Raw genomic sequence first — 21417 nt, forward strand, 5'->3', positions numbered from 1 at the left:
CAGTGCTCTCCAAGATACCTGCTCTCCAATCTCCTCTGTCAGAGCAGGAGAGAAAATTACAGGCCTCTGATTACTCAGGGAGAAGAGCACACAGCTCCCATCTTGGTAATTTCTTCCACCACAATCAGGCATTTCAGGAAAAGGGCCTGAAAGCCTGAAATAGTCGGTCGGGGATCTTTCCGCCTGGCTCCTTCCCTGATAACACACAAGAGGAATAAAAATGAAGGCTCGTCATTGCTGTTACCTTTGGCTCCCAAAAACGTCTGTCCCATCAGGGATCAGGAGCTGTTGGGAATGACTCTCCTTGAGGAAAGTCCCTTTGCTATTTCCAGGTTGGCAGTTCAGGACATTTATATATTTTAAGGCTGGATGGTCTGACTGCATTTCTCAAATCTGACCTGCCGAGTACCAGGAGAGGGTATCCCCAGTAATTCCCACACTGAGCCTGGTTCTTACACTGGAGCTATGGAAAGCCCAATCTCCTCCCCACACTCCCATTTTAGAAACTTCCTCCTTTGATAAAGATTTTGAAGTATGTAACCAGCTGTGCTAGGAATTGGGGACATTTTTTCCCTGGAGTGAGTCCCAGGGAAGGATGCATCATCAGCACCCAGACTTGCACCATGTTAAATGCTGGTGAAAAGCCTTGGAACAGCCCCTGTTCCCACCCTCCTTCACCACCAAGTCTCTGTTTTGCCCCAGTCACACTTTGCTTGGAGTGAGCCCCCCATGAGATGAGACTGGGGCAACACCTTTTTATTAGAGAGCAGTGTCAGTGCTGTGAAACAAAATTGGTAAGTAACTGGTGAAAACAGCTCTGCTGAAATAGAGGACTAGCTCTGATCAGGCTTGGCATGATATAACATGGTGGTTTAAAGCCCTGTAATGCCATTTTCCATTAGAGCTCTTGTTCGAGTCGGGAAGGGGTTTGATCCATTGATGGAAGCTGTTATAAACACATGAGAAAACCTCGTCCATATTTCTCTTGGGATTGTATGAAGCTGACAGTATGCTCACTGACCACAGTCATCTGGGACTCTCCCAAACAAAATAACCCTCTTTTCATAAATAACAGGATCGTTGTTGTGGTGGACTGAGATTTGCTGTAAAATTCAGTTGTGTCAAACAAAGAGCTTCTTCTGGTTTTTAATCTGAGCTATTAAAAAGGTTCATTTTTCTCTTTGTTCTCATTTTACTTACCCTCTTTCTCCCTTTCCATTTTTTTTCCTTTTTTTTTTTTTCTTTCTCTCTGTCTGTCTTTAGGATAACTTAAAGCTGTTTGTCTGAAACAAAAGACTTGCGTGGGTCTGGTCAGTGGTGCCTCTGGACCGAATGGTCACATTTCAAATCCTACTTAGGATTAAACTTGGATAAATTCCATAAGCTAATAACCCAGTGCAGTGTTTCAAATTGATGGAGGTGCCGTCCTCTAGATGAGACATAAAACCAGAGATCCAATCTGCTTGGCAGAGACCCCACAGGACTTATCAAAGATGAGTGGGGGCTGCTAACTGTTTTGCCCTTGTCAAATCCTTACCACCATCACGGTTTCTCTTCCTGTTCCAAAGCAATGACACTGGACCTTATGAAAATGAGATGGCGAATTTGAAGGAGCCATCCTTTTTTCTAATTATTTAAAGCAGTTTGCAGTGTCTGGCAGAAGGAGGAAAGAGAGATAATCCACTCACTTGAAAGTGGAATGACCCTGAATTTCAAAAAGCAAAACAAAAGCGAGCGAATGGTGCCACCATGCTCTGCAGCAGTGACATTATTAAAGGATCAGTGAGCTATTAAAGCAGCAACATTTAGTACCTCCCCTAATGACTTGTACTGCTAACTGGTTTCCAAATTGAGATTTTTATTGCCTCCATGCACAGACAGAACAAGGCTCTGTCTGCGCTTCCAGAGGCTGGAGCTTAAGCAGACTGTTCACAATAGGCTCAATGAATCGTGTCAGCTGAAAACTAGTAATGGCTTGTGAGAGTCCCCACTCCTCTGTGCTCCCTTCTTACCAGGGCTGGAAGCTTTGGGCTGTGGGGCATGGTGGGGACCATCAACGTGCGGGATTTTGCAGAGAGCCCAGCACGATTCTTGAACATCCGAACATCTGTGAAATTTGGCAGAGCTGTGCATAAACAGACTGTCCTGAAATCTCCCCAAATCTGCTGATGCCATTCGCAGGGTGAATGCTGCGAGAAGGGCGTTTGCAGGAGGGACACAGGTTTCCACTTCCAAGTAGAAATATGGAGTATGGAGGAATGAGTCTGTGCAGGAAGGAGAGAGATCAGAAGGTGCTGCAGGTGCTAGTGAGGGTGAGGACACACCCAGCTGTTTCCAACTCGACTCTCCCAAACACATTTTGATGTCTTGTATGAGCTGAGCCCCCATGATGGGAATAGCTGGGAAATGGCCTTCTGTCAAGCACAGCTCAGGCTAGGAAGGGAGCTCCTGTGGGCACACAGCACGTGTGATTGCAGAAAGAAAGCTGGTTAAAAACCAACCAACCGACCAAGGCACCCAGTAGAAGTGGGTTTGGGTTGCAGTAGCTGATATTTATGTGCTCAGGATACACTACAAGCCAAAGAGGAGCTTGAGCCTTCCGTGCACCAGAGATAAATGCAAATGTTATTGCTTTAATTTGTTTTCCTCTACCAGTTCTGCACACACGTGCTGCTGGCGCTTGCAGAGGGAGTCACGCCAGCTCTTGCCCAGGCTGGACAGTCACAGGGAGAGACCAATGCTCTGCCCCTGGTTTTATGTATCAGGTGCCTGATTTCCATGACAGAAACTGCTCATCCCTTGCAGAAGTGACAGGCAGAGCAGAGGGGGCAGGATGGCTGGAGAGACTAGTATTAGAACATGCACATTTTTTATCCCATGCTGGTTTGAGTCTCTTTTCATCATTGCTGACTGCAAATGATTCCATTTTGTGACTTTTCAGTGGATGCATGTGGCACTGCATTCCCAGTTTCTTCACGCTCTCCATCGGTGTCCGTGCTCTGCAAAATGCCCTTAGCTTTCTTAGCAATCTTAGCAAACAGGTCTCTATGTGGGTTTCAAAATATGTTGAGAACTGTAGGAAAATGGGGTGAAGTGGCCTGAGAGGCCCTTTTATGTTTCCTTACCCAAATTTCATGCATCACCAGTTACACCTAAACCATTCATGTCTGCTCTGGGTTTAGCCTGCTCTTGAAGAGCTCTGGTCTGGAGATTTCCTGATGTGCTAAGGCAGGTTATTCCAGTGGCTAGTTGTCCTCAGTTTCAGAAAGCTGTTCCTAAGCTGAGCTCAGCAATGGAATTGGATCCTTGCAGGTCAGGTTTAAGGCAGGGTGGTAAGGCAGGAGCTTATGGAGCCACTTCCTGGGCTGCACCCGCTGCCATCCAGGGCTTCCTCCCCCAGGACAGCAGGTCAGGAGCTTCCCACTGTGCAAACAAAAGCAATGCAGAGAGACAAAGAAAAGGGCAGCAGGGCCACTTCTGGCAGAGGAGCTTTCTGAGATTGCCACTGACAAAATGTCCTTGAGACTTTACTGAGTCCAATTACCACTTCATGTCTTTAAAGTGACGAGTAAATGAAAGAAACTACAAGATCAAGCCATGTTAGTCTTCTCAATCCCTTAAGTGTCTGACAGCCCTCTCCCCTTCTTCCTCTCTTCCTCAGACAACTCTGAACTCTTAACCTTCACCACTGCTTTGAGTCCACATCCGCAGCAACCAGACTGCCCCCAGCCATCCCCAAATTCCAGAAACAATCACAAAACACTTTCAGAGAAACACTGCCCTCCCTCAAATTGCTAAAGTTCAGGCTGTCTCCAACTTTCTGAGCCTCCCTGCATGCAGGGCTGGTCTCGCCCAGCAGTGCTGGTAGGCTGCGAGGGGAGCTTGCTGGGCACTGCCACAGCTGGGGAACAGCTGGGGAACAGCTGGTGCTGGTCCACACAGCCCGTGCTGGTCCACAGAGCTGCCTCTCCCTGTCCATGCAGGCAACAGCTGGGAGCACCAGCTGCTCTGGCTCTGCCCTGCTGCTGGCCAGGAGAACAGAGGTGCCCACAGCACATGTGGTATTAGGATCATGAGTGTGTCAGGACAGACCCTCGGGAGGGACAGATCCATGGAACCATTCCCAGGCACAGCAGTGGGAGCTGGAAAAGCAGGGTAAGATCACTGGAGGGAAAAGGAACGTCAGGAGTCATCCTCAGCCACTAGACCTGACTGCAGCACTAGCAGAGCTGGTGTCTGGATTTTTGCAGAAGTAAAGACTGTCACGTTGGCTTGACCTTCCTTATAACTAGATAAATAAATAAATAAATAAATAAATAAATGATAAAGAGATCTCACAGTGCTACGTGAACCTGATGTCTCAGGCTCACTTGTTTTGATGTGCCTAATGTAAGTGGGTGGGTAATAAAACCTCCATTTAGGAGCCAGTGTCTTCAGTGGCGCTGCTGGAAGCCCCTGGGATGCTGCATTTCTGGAATTTTCCTCTAATGGCAACATCAGCAGATAACTACTGATAAAGCAGAACATGCAAACATGCACACAAAACACCCCAGCAATGGTTTATCCTCCTGGACTGCTGGGTGTTGGATGCAGAGATCCCTTCAGTCTCCCCAGGTTCTGTACCCACCTCAGCTGCTGCAGCAGCCCTGCTGAAATACTCCTCACCATGACCCTCTGGAGCACCCTGAGGTTGTTGCAGCCTGGGTAAGCACCAGTTCAAAATAGGCAAATAAAGGAGCCTTCAGCCCCCACAACTCAGCTATGGATGATGGAGTCCACTGGATATCTCCTAGCTGGATGTCACCCTGTGGATGATGAGATGCTGCTCTGTAACAGGCAGATTTAATGCTGACTTCTCACATGAGCTGCACGTTCAGCCCATGGACATGTTGTCTGGGATATTGTTTTTCAATGCAATCCACAGGTTATTCACCTTCTTTGTAAGCAGCTGAGTCTTCAGGAAGGTCTGGTTCCTGTGCCCCTGAGGTCTCCATGGCAGCTTTGATGGGCAGCACCTGCCTAATGCTGGGTTTAGGGGTCAGCTGAAGGAGAAACCGTGGCTAGTGAGAAGAAACACCAGAGTTACTGCTGAACTTGTTAAGGTAACCTACTGTCCTTCCAGGTCGGTGCTAAAATCACCATTTCAGCTTCTGAATAGAACACAGGGAAAGAAGAGTGAATTCTCCCATGACACTCTGGGGGTCAGAGCTAAAGGTGTGTGGGGCCAGAGCATTAATCCCAACCTTCAGCACACTGGTCCATGGCAGGTTCACACCATGCTACAGCTGACCTTGTATCCTGGATACAGAAATACTGCCTGTATCCAAGCATTTTAAGGTAATTATTCTCCCTGAATGTGGAAATTGGGAGGGCCCCTTTTGTCTAGTGTATTATTTCATGAGAACCACAGGGATCTGCAGCCAGGTGTGGGGGGAAAGGGAGTTTGTTTCCTCCTGTCTGTGTTTTTATGCAGCATCTGCCTGTGAAAACAAGAAGCAAACAAGATGACCCCCACCTTATCTGCCAGCGTAAGTCATTTTTGCCTGGAGCCTGAGCTCTGTGGGATGGTTGCTGTAAAACTTGCTCTTGCATAAAATAGCAATAACTTACCTTTAGAATCTGCTCTTTTTTAAAATTATTATTATTATTATTATTACTTTTAATGATTAAGAAAATGCTCCTTAATTAAAAACTCACAGATATGAAGCTTGGAAGAAATGTGGCCAGGACATTCTTGGATTACTACAGGCTGAACTCCTTGGTGGAGGGACCACTAGCACCCACTCCCAAAACTCGGTAGGTCAGAAAGCAATTTCTCTTGCTTTAGCTGGGCTGCTCTTTTAATACCTTTCCTGACTAAACTTCAGTGCTACTGCATTATGGCTTTATAACAAGTGCTAGTCTAACTGTGCTTATTTTATTGAAATTCCATTTGGAAATAAAGCATTTATGATCAGGAAAGATACCTGGTTTATGTCTGAAAAAACATTCAGAGGATTTTGGAGATATCGATATCTTTCCTGAATTCTGTCTGCTGTGCACCAATCTCACACCAGTATCTTTAATGGACTTACCCTTCATTTATCTCCTGAGAGCGAATCAGACCCGCTTTTATTTTGCAAAGCTTTAATTCTGGAAGTGAAAACTTTTTCAGTGCTTCAGGGAGTTACTGGGTGCTGAGGCAGAGTTCTCCCCCTCCCCTTGGAGCTGCTGCAGTGCTGGCAGCCACAGGCAGGTTCCTTCTGCCAGCCCAGCTGGACTCTTTGCCCAGGGATCCCCTCTCACTCTGGGCCCCCACTCCAGTTTCACAACCACAAATTCAGTGGGTGTTCATCCAAAAGGAAGTGGGGTGTGAAGTCAGGCACTGGTGAGCAAGGCACAAAGGCAGGAAATGCCCAGGCTTGGCTCCCTGCAGCACTGCTGGTTCTTCTCTGGTGTTGGCCAACTGCATCCTTTCAGTGTCCCTTAGCAGGGGAGACACCACTGAGCTGTTGATGGAGAACCAGCACTCCTTGAGCTGGAAAAGCTGTGTAACAACATGAACAGGGGAGCAGAGCAGGAACCTGAGCACCTGTTTCATGGGAAACATAATGTTCAGCATTTGCCTCTGTTCTGAGAAAACAGCAATAATGCCTCCAGACTGGAAAATTTCAATTAAATGCATTTGGACCAATTGGAATGTTTCATTTGGGTTTCAACTCCTAACAGCACAACCAATATATATAGTTTATATTTTGCGATGGAAAAGGCAATTCCAACTTGGCAAGGGAGGCAGCTGAGCCTTGAGATTTTCCTGCTTTTTTCCTCCCTTAAAAGAGTAGCTCTGGGAATGTTCCTTGTTTGCAAAGGAACACTTTCCTACTGAAGATTTTCTAGTGATGTGTAAGATGGATGTTACAAATATCAGCCCAGACCAGAGAGCAATTGCTGGAGTTCCTTCTGCAGCCTTTAAAAATCCTCTCATTGCAGCCATTCTGGCAGTTCCTTAAATATGTGGTCAGAGCCAGGCTGCCTGTGTTAGGCCTGCTTTGAGCCCATCTCCCTTTTCTGTTTGTGATCTTGACACCACAGTTTAGGCTGGCTCAAGGAGGATTGTCAGCACTGCAGTTCTGAATGCTCTTATCTGCAGAGACCTGCAGGGTTAGCAGAGAACAGCATCCAGCATCTTCCTCTCCTCCGGAAATTGAATGTATCATTTCTCTCAGACTCCCAGGGGCCACAGCCTCCAAGGCTAAAAACCCACAACTATTACTGAACCTAATTACCACCTGACAGCAGAGTGCTTTTCCATAGCATCATCCAGTTACCTCATCAAAAGGAATGGTTGTTTGCTTTCTTCATTTTAAATTAAAGAACCACTGACAGTGGTAACTGAAGCATTTTAATCTCATCAAATATCCATGTCCATCTCTATAGAGACAGCCACGCCAGCAGGGAAAGATACACATCTCTAATCGAGTTGCACAGAGCAAATTCTTCTTGTCCCCCCACCAGAGCCTAATGCAGTGAGGGATCTTTTGTTTGGGGGGTGCTACCTCACAGTAAAATCCTAAATACGGTCAATGTTCAGCCCTAAGCCAACAGATGTTTAAGGAATGGATTTTTAAAGATTCATGTTGTTAATTTCCTGATGGATTTCAAACACCAGTTTTTCCCTGCAAGTAGATAAATGCCTTCTATTGTATCCTGGGCTTTGTCACCTGACATTTGATCAGAGCCTTTATATATACATACATATATGTGCATATATATATATGCAGCTAAAATGTACACCAGTAAAATGAGATTGTTCTTTGAAGGTGCTGTGTTAACTGCAGTCCTCTCCAAAAGGAATTGCTGCAAGCTGCTGGGAAACAGAAGGGAGATGGCTGTAGCTTTAAATATGCCTTGGCTAGGCAGTGGCACTAGGAAAGGACTGGAATATGTAAAATGATACTAAATATCTGTGTAATCAGGACTAATTATATGGCACGGTTATTAGTGGAAACAGGACATGTTGTGCCCACAGTTTATGAAAATATATTTAAACATTACTGGATTTCACATAGCCATTGAAAGAAAGCTGCAGAGTTAATAAACGTGTAAGGGACAGCTAATTGCCTGCTTTGTCCCAGACTAGGACAGGCAGAACAATTTCTGTTTGAGGGAATTAGTGCAGCCAAAATGTGTTAGAGTGACAGGCCTGGAAATAGCAACAACCTGCAACACTTCCAGAGCACGTCTGACCGTAAGGAAGGAAACGTTTGTGCTGGAGTCACCATGTTTTGGAGAAGGAAACTGAGGCACATGAAGGGAGAGGTGGACCTGAGGGTCAGAAATAGGGCTGGAACCCAAATTCAGGCCCCTTTGCAAGAGCTTTGTCCATGCAGTCAGGCTGTCAGAGAACAGCACAGCATCCTACAGCACAGGCAATGCAGGCAGTTCAGTGGGGATGGGATCAGGATCATCTGGAGTCAGAGGCAGCAACTGATGCAACAGCTCTGATTACAGAACAAGGCTGAGGCTGGAGGTGGGGCACCCTCTGCTACCAAAAATGCAGCTTATTTCAAGGGTCACGAGAAATAACTGTATCTGTGTTCTGTGCACAATGTCATTATCTGCCTGTAAGGGAACCCAACTGGTTGGCTTGACCTGGGGTTGAATCCCACTTGTCCTTGCCTACAGGAGCCCAAATGCCACCTGCAGATTAACCTATCACAGAATCCCAGATTGGTCTGGGTTGGAAGGGACCTTAAAGATCATCTAGTTCCATCCCCTAGATGGTGGACCTTCCACTAGACCAGCCCCATCCAACTTGGCCCTGAACACTTCCAGGGACGGGGAATCCACAGCTTTTATGGGCAACTTCTTCCAGTAATGGAGCCCAGCACAGCACATCCAGCTCCTCCCAGAACCCTTCAGCCTCTTTCCTCTGACTGAGCTTCCTCCAGCATCCCCCCAGTTCCCCTTGGAGTGACCACAGAGTTTCCCATAGCCTGTAAAATCAGGTTTGAAGCAGTAACCCCAGGGTAAGAAATTATCTTCCTGAAGGTGAAGTGTCTGCAGCAAGGCAGGAAAGCATCAATGACTCAGCTGAGGAGGGCAAGAAGGTTAGAATATTTTCCTCTGTGAGCTAATGAATTAAAAGCCTTGCTGAAAATGCTGGATGCTCTTTGGAGTGACAAGCCCATGAATTTCTAGCAGGGCACAAGAGAGCTCTGTGCTGCCTGCAGAAGCTGCTGGAGAAGAGAGCACTGCCACTTAGCCGTGCTTGAGAGAGGCTCAGAGAGCCTGTCCTGGATGCTAAGACAGCTCTCTGAGGGTGGGTTAAGTGGGCACAGAGCAGGAGAGGGCAGTGCAGAAAGGGGCTGTTGGACAGCAATGAAGGTTCATGCCCTTCCTTTCCTCTTGTTCCTTTTCTGAGCTGTTCAGTGACCAGAGAGCTCCACTCCCAGTGCACTCCCTGGAAACCATTTGAGTGGGGCTCCCTTTGATGCTGCCAGTGGCACAGGGAGCTCCTCCTCCTACAAGAGTCTCTGTCCTGCTCTCACCTCTTTCTACTTGTGCCAGAGGAAAGATTAAGATTTCTTGGGTTGAAAGTGTGAAATGTCCTCTTCTGAAAGGAGGTTGGTAAAAGGTGACAAATTTGTAAGATTAAGAGACAGCAGAGTACAGCTGTTACAGAGAATGACTAAGCTGGAGAAACAGAACTTTTGGTGAAAAATTCACAAATGCCAGTCAGCTTGCACTGCCTGAAGCTCATCCCTTTGCCCATATCAGCATTTCTCTGTTCTTTCACTCTGGCTCCCTGGCTGCAACAGAGCCCCCTGCTCCAGCACAGCATCAGCAGAGAAGATCTTCCCTCTTTAGACCACTGACATTTCCTCTCTGAGAGCCACCAGGTCCATGTTACTCATATTCTGGTCACACTGAATTTCAAATTCTAAATGTCCTGTTTGTTTAAACAGCTCTGGCAGAGGTTAGGGAAGATGGGCTTTGAACAGAGGCAGTGTGGGTATCCTGAGAAATCCCACCTGGGCCTTGCTGGTGGAGCATTCTGCAGCTCATATCTGCCCCATATTTTCCTGTAGGTAAAACCCACAGATCTTCTGTGGGTTTCTGTGTTGTGCCCACAGAAGTTCTGGAAAAGAAATTCCTTCCTATGTGGGAAACTCACAATTGCTGCACTGATACACATGAGAGGAAAGCCCAGAAGAAGATGAATAATTCTAAGAGCAGGGATTTGATGGCATGTGGCAAATAGTGCCTGGGGCCACACACTGAATGAAAAAAGGACAGAACAAAATATTGACTGGCCCTTCATTAATTGTCGTCTGTCCATCGTGCCCTGAATAAAGCAGCAGCCTTGCTGAAGAAAAAGTAGGCTGTGATGAGGTAATTAAAGACCCCATCAGAAGGCATATCTGCCAGGAGGTTGAATTAAAATTGCTCTGACAGCCTTTATTCTGGCAATTCCTCCTCTTGCTGCTTGACTTTGCAGCTCTAATGATGATGTATGAGAGCACAGCTGTGTCTCCAACAGGCTGGATCTGCCCACGGGACTGTCCCACCATCCTCAGAGGGCACTGCCTGCTGCCCCACACTGGCTGGGGATGGGGAGAGGCTTTGTGTGTGGGCAGTCTGACCAAAGGGACAGCTCATTTTGAGCCCCATCTCAGCACTAAGCAGCTGTGCCCAGAGGTTGTGTGGGCTGACAGGCTCTGATACCAATGCCAGGGCTGTGCTGCTCTCTGGCGTGTGCTGAGCACTGGTCCTTCTGCCCCACTGGGTCTGGAGTGTTCTCCTGAGCTCACCTCTGCCTGTGTTTCAGAAAAACTCCTCTCTGCATTTTCAAGCTCAGGATTTTTGAGGTTTCACCTACATTTGGTTGTGCTTTCTTTGACCTGGCCATGACTGATGTGAGAGCTGGGAGTGAAACCACCTCCCTGCTTTATTCACAAGAGGCTCTGTTTCCATCCCCAGCTCACTTGTCCCAAACTTAAATTATTGTCTTGTTATCTTTTCTCCCACCATTTTCAGTAGCTGAGAGGAGAGCAGAGTGTAATAAACAGGAAAAATGTTCTAGATCAAATGAATGAAAGGTCAGCAAAACCTCTCACAATTTGCAGAGGAGGGAGAAAATGGAATGAGGGCAGCAAAATAGAACTTCAGTTTGATTTCCAGGTCTGTAAATTGTATTAGTAATGGGAGTACTACTAAGGTTTAAAGGCAAATTATATGTTTTGCCTAAAAAAATAATTTTGGGGGGTTTTCTCCCCTTCTTTATTGGTAATTATAATCTGTCAGCTCGCTCCTACACACATCTGCACATTTTATGCAACTCTTGATACTTGTAGCTGTCACTAAAGAACACCTTCCAGGTTTTGAATGGTGACATTTGCGTGGGCTCAGTGAAAAGGATTCATTTACAGAGTTTAGAGATGTGCAGTGCTTGGCCAGCTCCCAGCAGAGGCTTCACCAAAATTCCTCATTACAACAATTAGCTTCTCAAACACTTGGGAAGGAGGCTGCCAGCTGCAGGGATTTTACCCTGAATTTGAGCACGTGCACACTAAAGCACATGCAAACACCCAAATACGTGTCCAGCTCGGTCCTGCTCTTGGAGACTCCCTGAACAGAAGGAGTGTAAGAATACTTCAGGATGGGGAGCTGGTGTGCCTGATGGGGGGCCTAGCAGGCAAAAATAATCTGCATTACTGTATGAAGTAGTCAGGGTCCACGTTAACAATCCTTTTCAAAATGAAGGTGCTGTCGGCTGTTTTAATTTAATTTACTACACTTTAATTTACTTTTTGGAAATGAGCTAAATGAATAAATTGAATTATGGCTACTTTAACTCTGAAGGAGCATATCACATAAGAGCTTGCTGAGGTTTCACTAATCAGCTTTGCATTTAAACCCTAAATGTATTTAGATTAGCTCTCGCAGGCATCCTCACACAGGTATGCCTGCAGGTACCCACCTGCTTTCCTTCTCCTTCCCTGCTCTTGCTGCTCTGAGGAAGCCAGGGCTCAATAAGCAGATTCACAGTGTTTGTGTTACTTCATGCATCACCCTGGCCTGGGATTGTCCTGCTCTGAAAGCAGAGACAGGGGCCTGTGTGAAGGGTGGGTTGATGTGGATAATGTCAGGTGTACACAGCATGTTCATCCCAGTATCACGCTGGTAACTTGAACGAGCTCAAGAGACTGCCATTTTCTGCTGCATCTCCTCAGGTGAGTGCAATCCATTATTGGCCTGCTGCTCCTTAGGAAATGGGAGGACAGGAGTGAAGACAAAACCCATTCCTGTGCTCTCTGCAGCTTCCAGCTCCAGGGTCAGCAGAGGTACACAGGGGTGGCTGAGTGTGAGCCATGTGAATTGCTGGTAATTGTGGCTCCTTCTCTTATGTGATAGTGTGGCTTCAGCTATAAACTAATTATTCCTGCCTCTGGGCACTGTCTCCTGGATAAAGCAGGTGTGTCTTGCTGCAATGAGCTGGGGAGGGAGGCCAGGAAGTGAGGGATGGATGGCAAGAAGCAGGATCCCTTCAGTGGTGGAGTGAGAGACGTGCACACCCTCTAACATCTGCCTTGTCCATAAGCAGTAGGGGCCAGCCCCCGCACTCAGAAGGGCAGAGCCATAGGATATGGACCTGATGAGATTTCCAGGCAGTGCTGGGATTCTCCACACACCACTTTAGTGGGGTTTGTATGGCCCAGAAGTCACAACGTGCTGTAATGGATGGGTGGGCACCTGGCAAACATGACTACATGCTCACTTACTGGAAACAGGCACTGGTGACTGCTTGAGAAAAAGAAAAATCAAGCCTGTGGTAATGGCTGAGCATTTCTGACCTTTGCTCTAACATTTCAAATTTGTTTTTATTGCTTCTAATTGGCCTTGCTTTGGAGCATGCACATTATCTAAGTGTCAGGGCACTGGCTGTCATTATCTGCTGGGTCATTTGGTTTGTGTTCTTCACGATTGAAACTTGTCAGGCATTCCCAGAAAATACTGTGCTCCCCTTGCAGTGTCAAACATGGAGCTGGTTAATTGTGCATCCCTGAGAGTGAAGCATTGGGACTGATCAGGCATTGATTGTTTAGCTGAGATGGATGCAATGGAAATGTGTCTCCTCTATTTGGAGAGGAAAGTGTAAAAATTAGATCAGCAGCAACACAACAGCAGCCAGATTTCTTAGTTTCAGGGATCAGAGGTTACCCATTTTCCAGCCTTGATGACTCATTTTTGATCCCACTCACATGGCTTAGATAACTTTATTTTTACCTCCCTTTAAAAACCAATTCTCTTCTATTTTGACTTTCTTTAATACACCAGCTGCAAAGTCACTAGTTCAAATCCCCCCACCTTGCCTTGCTTTCACGAGACGGAAACAAAAGTCAAGAAATGTGTGTGTGAAAGAGCTCAAAATGCCACAGCAGCCCAAATGTGCCCCCACTGGTGGCTCTGCAAACCTCAACCCATCCAAAACATCAGTCCAGTTTGTAGGTCTGCTAATTCATTTTAAGGCCTTTAAGATTTGGTAGCAATTAGAAATGCAGGTGCTGTTATTTTGGATGTGAACACTACATTCAGAGCAGGTGTACGTAGGGCTTGTCCTGTAGATGGGCTGGGAGAGCTGCAGGCAGCAATAGCAACATCCCCAGTTTTGCAGAGTAATAACAAGCTTTCCTGGGAACACCAGGCTGTTAGACCTCAATGTGAATTATGCATCTGCTGTATTTAGATAGAAGCAATTTTCCTGTTGAAATCAGAGGTTGGCATTTTTTTTTCCCATGGGGTTCTGTAACTCAAAATTGTGTTGAGATCAAGCATGTAGCAAAGGCTTTTTTAGCTGCAAAGGTGAATGTATTCAGATTATTCAAGTGGTGATTTTTTGGATGTACAATTAGTTGAGTGAGAGATGTGGTATAAATTTGGTATTGTAATTGCTATGCCTCTGAGATTTCAATTTGCAAACCAGTTTGCATGGCTGCACGATTAACTGTTGTCTGTGCAATGAACATGCAGCAGAGCTATGGTTTGATTGTGACTGTCAATTGGCTGTATGTCCAAAAAAAACCACTTTGTCACAAGTACCTGATGTGAACTGAGTGCTTGATTCTCATGATGCCTCAGTTCAGTAGATGGCTGAAAAAGGCAAGTGTCTAAAAATCTCACTTCTAAGTGCTGTTGGCATGACAAGATTTCCTTTTCCTGTGTTAACCAAATCAGGAAAACAGAAGTTTAAGACCCATTTTTATCCTCTTTTCATATTTTACATTATATTGTTTCCTTCACTTGCACAGAGGAGTGTGGGAATGACACTCAGCAGTGCTGCTGGGTGACTGGAGTGGGTGCAGAGAAATGGGGGTCTGCATGGACCAGGAGCAGAGCCCTGCCTGCCCTGGTAGAGGGCAGGAAGGCAGTCAGCAGTGACAGGGGCAGTGCTGATGCAGCCCCAGGGCAAGGGATGGGCTGCCTGGCTGGCTTCCTGATGTTTTTCATGAGTCTCCATTTGGTTCACAGCTGCTGCTGTGTTTGGGTCTCCAGTGTTGTCTAGGAACATGTCAATGTAATTAGACACAGAACCAGAGAAACTGCTTGTTCTCACTTCACTGTGCCTTTCAGGTCTCCCTCCAAGGGTCCTAATTTATTTATTTTTGTCTCAATGTTTATCTCTTCAAAATATCACTACGCCTTAGGTTGGTGATTGAGCTGTAGAGATGCAGTAAATGGTAGCAGCTGTGAGCATGGGGAGGAAAGGGCTGGTGGAGGTAAAGCCCTCTGAGCCCTGGGCCCCATCAGCAACTACATTATTACAAATTTTTAAAATGTATATCAAAACTTCCTTCTGCAAATAAAAGCAGAAGTACTGAAAACCACACGCTTGTGTGGTGAGGAAGGCAGGTTTCTCTGTGTCACTACAGAGAAGCCCAATTCCTTGGGGTGAGTCAGGGTGCAGAGATCAGGAAAACTGGGGTTTCCATCAGCTCTTTTCAGTTCTTCCCAGGTCTGCTGCGTGGCCTTTGGCAGGTCACTTCACTTGTGACGTGTGACATGGATGTGTGACATGGAAGTGTGACAGAGCTCCTCTCCCTCCCAGTGTCTGAGGCTCAGCAGGGCTCGCTACAGCACCAGCACCAGCCTGCCCAGGGTCAGCAGCTGTCCTGGGGAATTCAAATAACTGACCTCAGAGGGAGCAGACTGAGAGCACACAGAGCATATCAGGCACAAGTAGAGGACCTGCTCGTTTGTGTCCTGCCACAAGAGTGGGGGAAAATGAGCAAGGCATGGCTGAGGGGGCCAAGAGCTGCCTGAGGGAACTCCCTGAAGGGTCACTGGAGCCCCTTGGCTGGTGTGAGCAACACTGACAGCACAGTCTGATTGCCTTCCTTGGGGTGGGAATGGGTAGTTGGGTTTTGCTGATTGTGCCGAGGAGAAGCTGTCTGAAGGTGTATCTGCAGGTGAAGGCTGCTCTAGGGTGGAATTCCACCGGCAGGCTTACAGGGCAGCCAAGGATGGTTCCTCTGGCTCCTGGTCCCAGTGTTTGTCTCAGAGACAGCTTTTCAGTCCCACTGAGAGCCACCAGTGCTGGTGGGGACTGTGAAGGGAAGGTCCCTGCTCTGGGATATCCCAGTGCTGGCTGAGCCTCCCTGAACGAGGATGGTGCTTCAGGACCCACACCCTCTGCAATTCAGCCCCTCATCAGCCAAGACCTCTGCACACATTGGTGTGAGCTGTGACCCTTTTTCCCCAGGCCTGGCTCTGCCCAGACAGACAGACCAGGGCTGAGGCTGTCTGGTCACTTGTGCCCATCTTGCTGTGACCAGTGTGCCAGGACCCAGAGGGAAGAGGGGCAGTGAGAGTGGCAGGCTGTGAGATGGAGGATTTTAATTACAACCTCTAAGCAAAATGCCTCTATAAGTAAACAGAACAGAAATGTTAACAGAAATGTTAAAAATAAATCTCTGTTAACAGAGATTTCTTTTTCCTTAAAGCAGCAAAAGTTCATCATGCACACTGTAAGCACATACACAGAGGAGTTTTTTGTCTGGGAAACAAGTAATGAGACTTAGTTCCTTATCAGGAACTGAAGTGCTACAAAGCAAGTCTTTCCACCAGATAAGCTGTGGGAAGCTGGGGAGCTGGTTCTGTGGTGCTGGGTTGTGAAAAGCTCAGTTCTTAGCCTGTGAACTCCTGGGGCATCACTGCAAAAAGCACTTTGTATTTATCACAACCCTGCTCCTTTGGAGGCCAGTTATAAAACTCCCATAGCTCTGCTGGGGCTGCAGCCTGAAAGGGACACTGGAAACTCCAAACTATACTGACAACTGAAATTTGGCATGAAATTTGGCTAGATAATTGGAGTTAGATAATTGGAATTAGAAAATTGGAGTTAGAAAATTGGAGTTATGGGCACAGTGAAATAGCAGTATCACATCTTTGTGGGCTCTTTGAAGGCACTGGTCTGGATGCTGGAAGAGCTGGCATCATATGCTGGGTGTTCTCTGGCCACACAATCAGTCTGTCCCCAAAGACTCTGACCCAGCTGTGAACACCCCTGGCAGTGGGGGCAATCCAGCTGTGAGCAGATGTGTGAACCCAGCCATCCTGAGAATGGTAGGTGCCCCAGAAGGAAATACTCACAGTGAGAGGAGACCTGTTCATGAGCAATAATGAAGGGACCTCGGTGGGAGAAAACAGTGGGAAGGGCTTCACCCAAAGAGAAGTAACGGGATCCTTCTCTTGGAGAGCTCAGAGCTAGCACAAAGCCCTTGAAGCCTCCTGGAAGGACTAACCCTGCTCTGGCCAGAGAGGGATGGGACCAGCTGGTCTTTAACCACCTCTAATTCGTCTGGAGCTGCCAAAGCCTTCCTTACAGATGCACTTGGCTGTGAGACCTCACACACACACGGCTCCTCCTCAGAGCACACCCCACACACGCTGACCTGCTGCTGGAGCACTGCAGGGCTGACAGCACCTGTCCTCTCTCTCTTCCTTTGGCAGGAAGGACAACGTGCCACCCCATAAATGCCCTGCCCAGCGGGGCCCCGGGAACAGCCACGCTGCAGGCAAACCTGAGAAGAGGAGCCAGACACATCTGAAGGACTCGTCTGTTTCCACATGCTGAGAGAGGAGAGGAGAGGAGAGGAGAGGAGAGGAGAGGAGAGGAGAGGAGAGGAGAGGAGAGGAGAGGAGAGGAGAGGAGAGGAGAGGAGAGGAGAGGAGAGGAGAGGAGAGGAGAGGAGAGGAGAGGAGAGGAGAGGAGAGGAGAGGAGAGGAGAGGAGAGGAGAGGAGAGGAGAGGAGAGGAGAGGAGAGGAGAGGAGAGGAGAGGAGAGGAGAGGAGAGGAGAGGAGAGGAGAGGAGAGGAGAGGAGAGGAGAGGAGAGAGGAGAGCTGTAGGGCAAGGTGGAGGAACACGTCGCAGTCAGGAATCGATGATGTTTCTCTTTTTTTTTTTTCCCCAGACAAATATTTCTAAGATAACAAATAGTCCAAGGAGCAAAGAGGGAGAGGGAAATTAGCTAGAAATTTTACTATTGATTCTTTTTTATTTATAGATGGTGAATCAATTTCAAGGCTTTTTTTTTTTTTTCCCTATCTGTGGGGGGAAAAAAAGAGTGAACTGATAGATTTGCAGAAATCATTTGTGGTGTCTGAAAAGCTATTTGTTAAAATGAGAAAGCCTCTCCTTCCTCCACCAGTCCTCTTCTCTCTCTTTAAAGGGGTAATCCATACAATGAACTAATGAGGGAGTCCTGGCTTCTCTACTGCACCATCTGATGTCTCCCCTTTTAGTGTTGGGCTCAGAAGCCCTTATGCCTGCTGCATGTGCTAGTCCTGTTAGCTTGCATGAAGAGAGCCTGATAAATAGCTTCTGGGAGCCAGGCAGGTGCTCCTCAGTGTGCAGTTTGTCATCCACTGCATGGCTGGGTTTTTTGCTCTTCTATCAGATCATTTGAGGAGAGGGGTCATGTGAGAAATGGGACTGTCAGGCTGCAGGCATGGAACTTGCTGCAACACCTGTCCAACAGGCAGGGACAGTGATCCTCCATCAAAAACTGTTTGGGGTCTAGAAAGACCAGACTTGCCAACAGGTGTATGACTGAGGCAGGGTGAGTCAGGAGTAGTGCTGAAAGGGGTGAACCAACAGTGTTATGTAAGAAACCCCAAGTAAAACCTCAGCACCTCCCCATTACATGGACAGCATGTGAAATCTCTGCTCAAAGCCACTGTCACCAGGCAGTCTTGTCTCTCTGAAACATCTGACCTTGATTCTCTAACTGTTGACCAAAAGAGGATGACCCTCTGAATGTCTCCCAGGGGATGGAAAGGGAGAATGCACTTAGAAGTGCTTCTTCTCAACCCATTAGAAGCCTTGGGAAGCAGCTTCTCTTCAGCCTTCTGCCAGGAGCTGGGCTGGAATGGTGGCTTGAGGGAGGGAATGTGCCAATACCCAGTAGGAAAGAGAGGGAAAGGATGAATGAGATTGAGGGTGAAAAAAGATGAGAGAATGACTCCAGAAGATGAGACTGAATGAGCTCCTCTTGGTGTGGGGTGGCCCTGAAGAAGCACTAACCCCAGACACTGTTCTCTACTAAAAGAAATGTGTTGGTTGTCCCTCTCCTCTTTCCCAGGACAGGAATGCCATGATCTAGGAACAGTCAGGCTGAGCTGGGTCCCATATCCCAGTGGACCTCCTGGGAGCCAGTGGCACATGGTTTCCATCCAGTTTGTATTACTGCAGCCAGAACAAGTGAGCAGTGACAAAATCTTGGTCCTGCATTCCTCTGAAGAAGGACAAGCTAATCAGGATCTGCCAAAATTTGAGCTGAATGCATCTGTGCATGAGCCACCAATTAGGTGGACCTTCCTTAGTTGCTGTCTGACAAGGGGGACCCGCTTGAAAGCAAGAAGGAGGTATCTCACTGTATGGAAAATGATTTAAAACACCAAGCAAACCTGCTAGCATCAGTATTTCAAGGTGAGAGGGTTAAACTGGGTACATTTTTGGGGAGAATAAAATGCCTTCATATGATGAATTCCAAGGCATCCAAAAGGCACAGTGCTGGCTCTCTGTCTCCAAAAGCAGAGTAATGAATAGCAGTGACAGTGTGATAATTAAAATGACCTCTTGGAGATATGGATTAGAAGGTATGCAGGGGGGGGATAAGTTCTCCTTTGAATTAATCTAGCGCTAATTTATGACTATCATTGGGTTTTATAGGGTTTTAGTGGAAGACTTTCAAAGTTGGTTCACTGGAGTTAAAATGTTCTTTCCCATGTTCATTGCAAAAACACTTGGAGACTTCCTCGCTATTTATTTTTGGATGTTACTATATATACATACATACATATATATATATAATGAGAGAGTTTCAATATTTGCTTAGCCGCTAAAAAGACTACTCTAGAAATATGAATAAAGTGATAAAAGCAGCTGTGGAATGAGTGTGTTGTTTCATTTCCGTTTCTTCCTCCTCACAGGCTCCCAGATCACTTCAAAACCAAGACAGCTGGATTCTGGGAAGCCCTTGTGCTGCCCTGCTATCAGCTGTCACAGGCTCCCTCTGTCAGACTTGTAAAAGTCAATATTTTAAGTTTAGATTTAATAACTGGATTTTCCTGAAAATCTCTGAAATTCTTACCTGCCTTGTGCACAGGGATCTGTCCCACAGCCTGAAATCTGTAGGTCTTAGGACAGACCTAAAGTAGATTGCTCATCTCTGCCAGAGATGCTGCCTTTCTGCCAAGATATCCCGACCTTTCAGTGGCACAGGAAGCACAGATTGGAGACAGTTACCCATATGGGGAATGATGACATCCCATTTGTCAAGTCCCATGGCGCTAACCTTCCCATCCTCTCCACCTGCCTAGCAGTGCTGTAACATCCAAACAGAAGGTTATCTGCCAAGAGCATCTGCCTTGCTCTTCAGCCGGGCAGCACGCCCGTCCTGGAACCCATCCTCCCCATCCTCGTTCCAGAATGTCTTGTTCAAGCTCTTTGCTCTTGCCTCCCATTTCATTCCTCTTTCAGTTTGTCTCTGGTACCTTCTGGCTAAGCCACAGTTGCCAGTACCCAATTTTTCCATGCTGAGATCCCAGTCACATCTCCCCTGAACCCCAAAGGCAGAGCTGACTTTATGGTACTTTCCTCAGAGACCCTCAGCTGCTTTCAGGGATCTCCAAAAAACTGTATTTCTTGAAAGCTCTCCCTGACCATCTGGGGATGGGAGCCCGAGCCTTTCTTTCACCAAGTGGTTTCTGCTAGCTTGCCTGAGGGTTTATACACCAAATTTTTTGGGGAGACTAGCATGGGAGCTGAAAATAGGAGATTTTTTTTTTTCCCAGCCTCTAGTTCCCTTTCCTCCCATGTGAGAAGCGCTGAAGTTCTCCTCCTCCACTTGAGCAGGCAGATCCTCCTTCAGAACCTGCTCCTGGCTTGCCATTAGCCTCTTCTTCCTGGAGATGATCCATGTCTCAGATGTAAGTAATGCATGTTGAACTCTCAACAGTAATTCCTTATTAGTCACTTGTGTCAGGACCAGGGAAAGGTGACACCAGGGATGCTGACAAGTTCAGAAGCCAAGATGGGTCCAAACCTAGGCTTCCATTCAGACAGAATGGTATTTACTCTTAAGAACAAAGACACATGTTCATCTGAACACAAGTGGGGGGCTTTTCTTGTGAGGAGACCAGTGGCCCATTGCAAAGCCCTGCCTGCCTCTCCTCATTCCCTGCTCTGGGGAGCTGCAGGCTCCCTTGGCTGCTCCCAAGGCTGCTCCCTTGGAGCAGTAGCAATGTAAGTGCCTCCCTTCGTACAGACTGGATGATGAATATTAAAATGCTGAAATTAACTTGTTTTCCCTGCATTCTGCTCTCCTGACAAGAAAATCCCACTACAAACCCCTGCATGGGCAGTCTAACTGCACCGAGTTAGACCCTCGCTGTGAGGGGATTATACATTCTGATGGGGCTGAATTTGCAATTATTCTCTCTGCCACACCAAAGACCTTTACTGCAGAGCTGCAAACCAGTTATAGGAACATGAAATGCTTTGACTTCTTCACTAGGGAAACATTAATCCAATCACAGGTTATGTCCATTACAGACTATGGCAATACTGTATACAGGAATTCCCAGGAGAAGGTTCTACAAAAATTGGAATCTCTCTATAACCATGTTATGAGATTTACTGGTGTGGATAAAATGGGCAGAGTTAAAATTACCAGGCTGGCTATCTCTAAAAGACAGGTGAAGTCTGCTGGCTATCATTGCTTCACAATATTACAAATGGAAAAGCCCTGAAGTAATTGAATAACACATCTGCTGAAAAAACCTGTGAACTGCTATAACCTAAAGATAGACTCTGAGGAAACAATGTAGGTACAGCACCCAGTTAGAAGGAAAAAGATGCTTTCCTTACCTGC

General features: G+C 46.9%; 1 protein-coding gene across 1 annotated transcript in view; it reads left to right on the forward strand.

Moving 5' to 3' along the window:
* AGBL4 (AGBL carboxypeptidase 4) overlaps positions 1 to 17116 on the forward strand; it is a gene marked incomplete at both ends in the record, with an annotated part of 878788 nt that extends 861672 nt beyond the window's left edge. Inside the window, 2 exons of the mRNA XM_084210960.1 lie at positions 5700 to 5796; positions 16993 to 17116. Coding sequence (XP_084067086.1) covers positions 5700 to 5796; positions 16993 to 17116 — 221 coding nt within the window. The remainder of the gene's footprint in view (positions 1 to 5699; positions 5797 to 16992) is intronic.
* Positions 17117 to 21417: the final 4301 nt, after the last annotated feature.

This window comes from Fringilla coelebs (assembly GCF_963513975.1).
Source record: "Fringilla coelebs genome assembly, chromosome: 9".
NCBI lineage: Eukaryota > Metazoa > Chordata > Aves > Passeriformes > Fringillidae > Fringilla > Fringilla coelebs.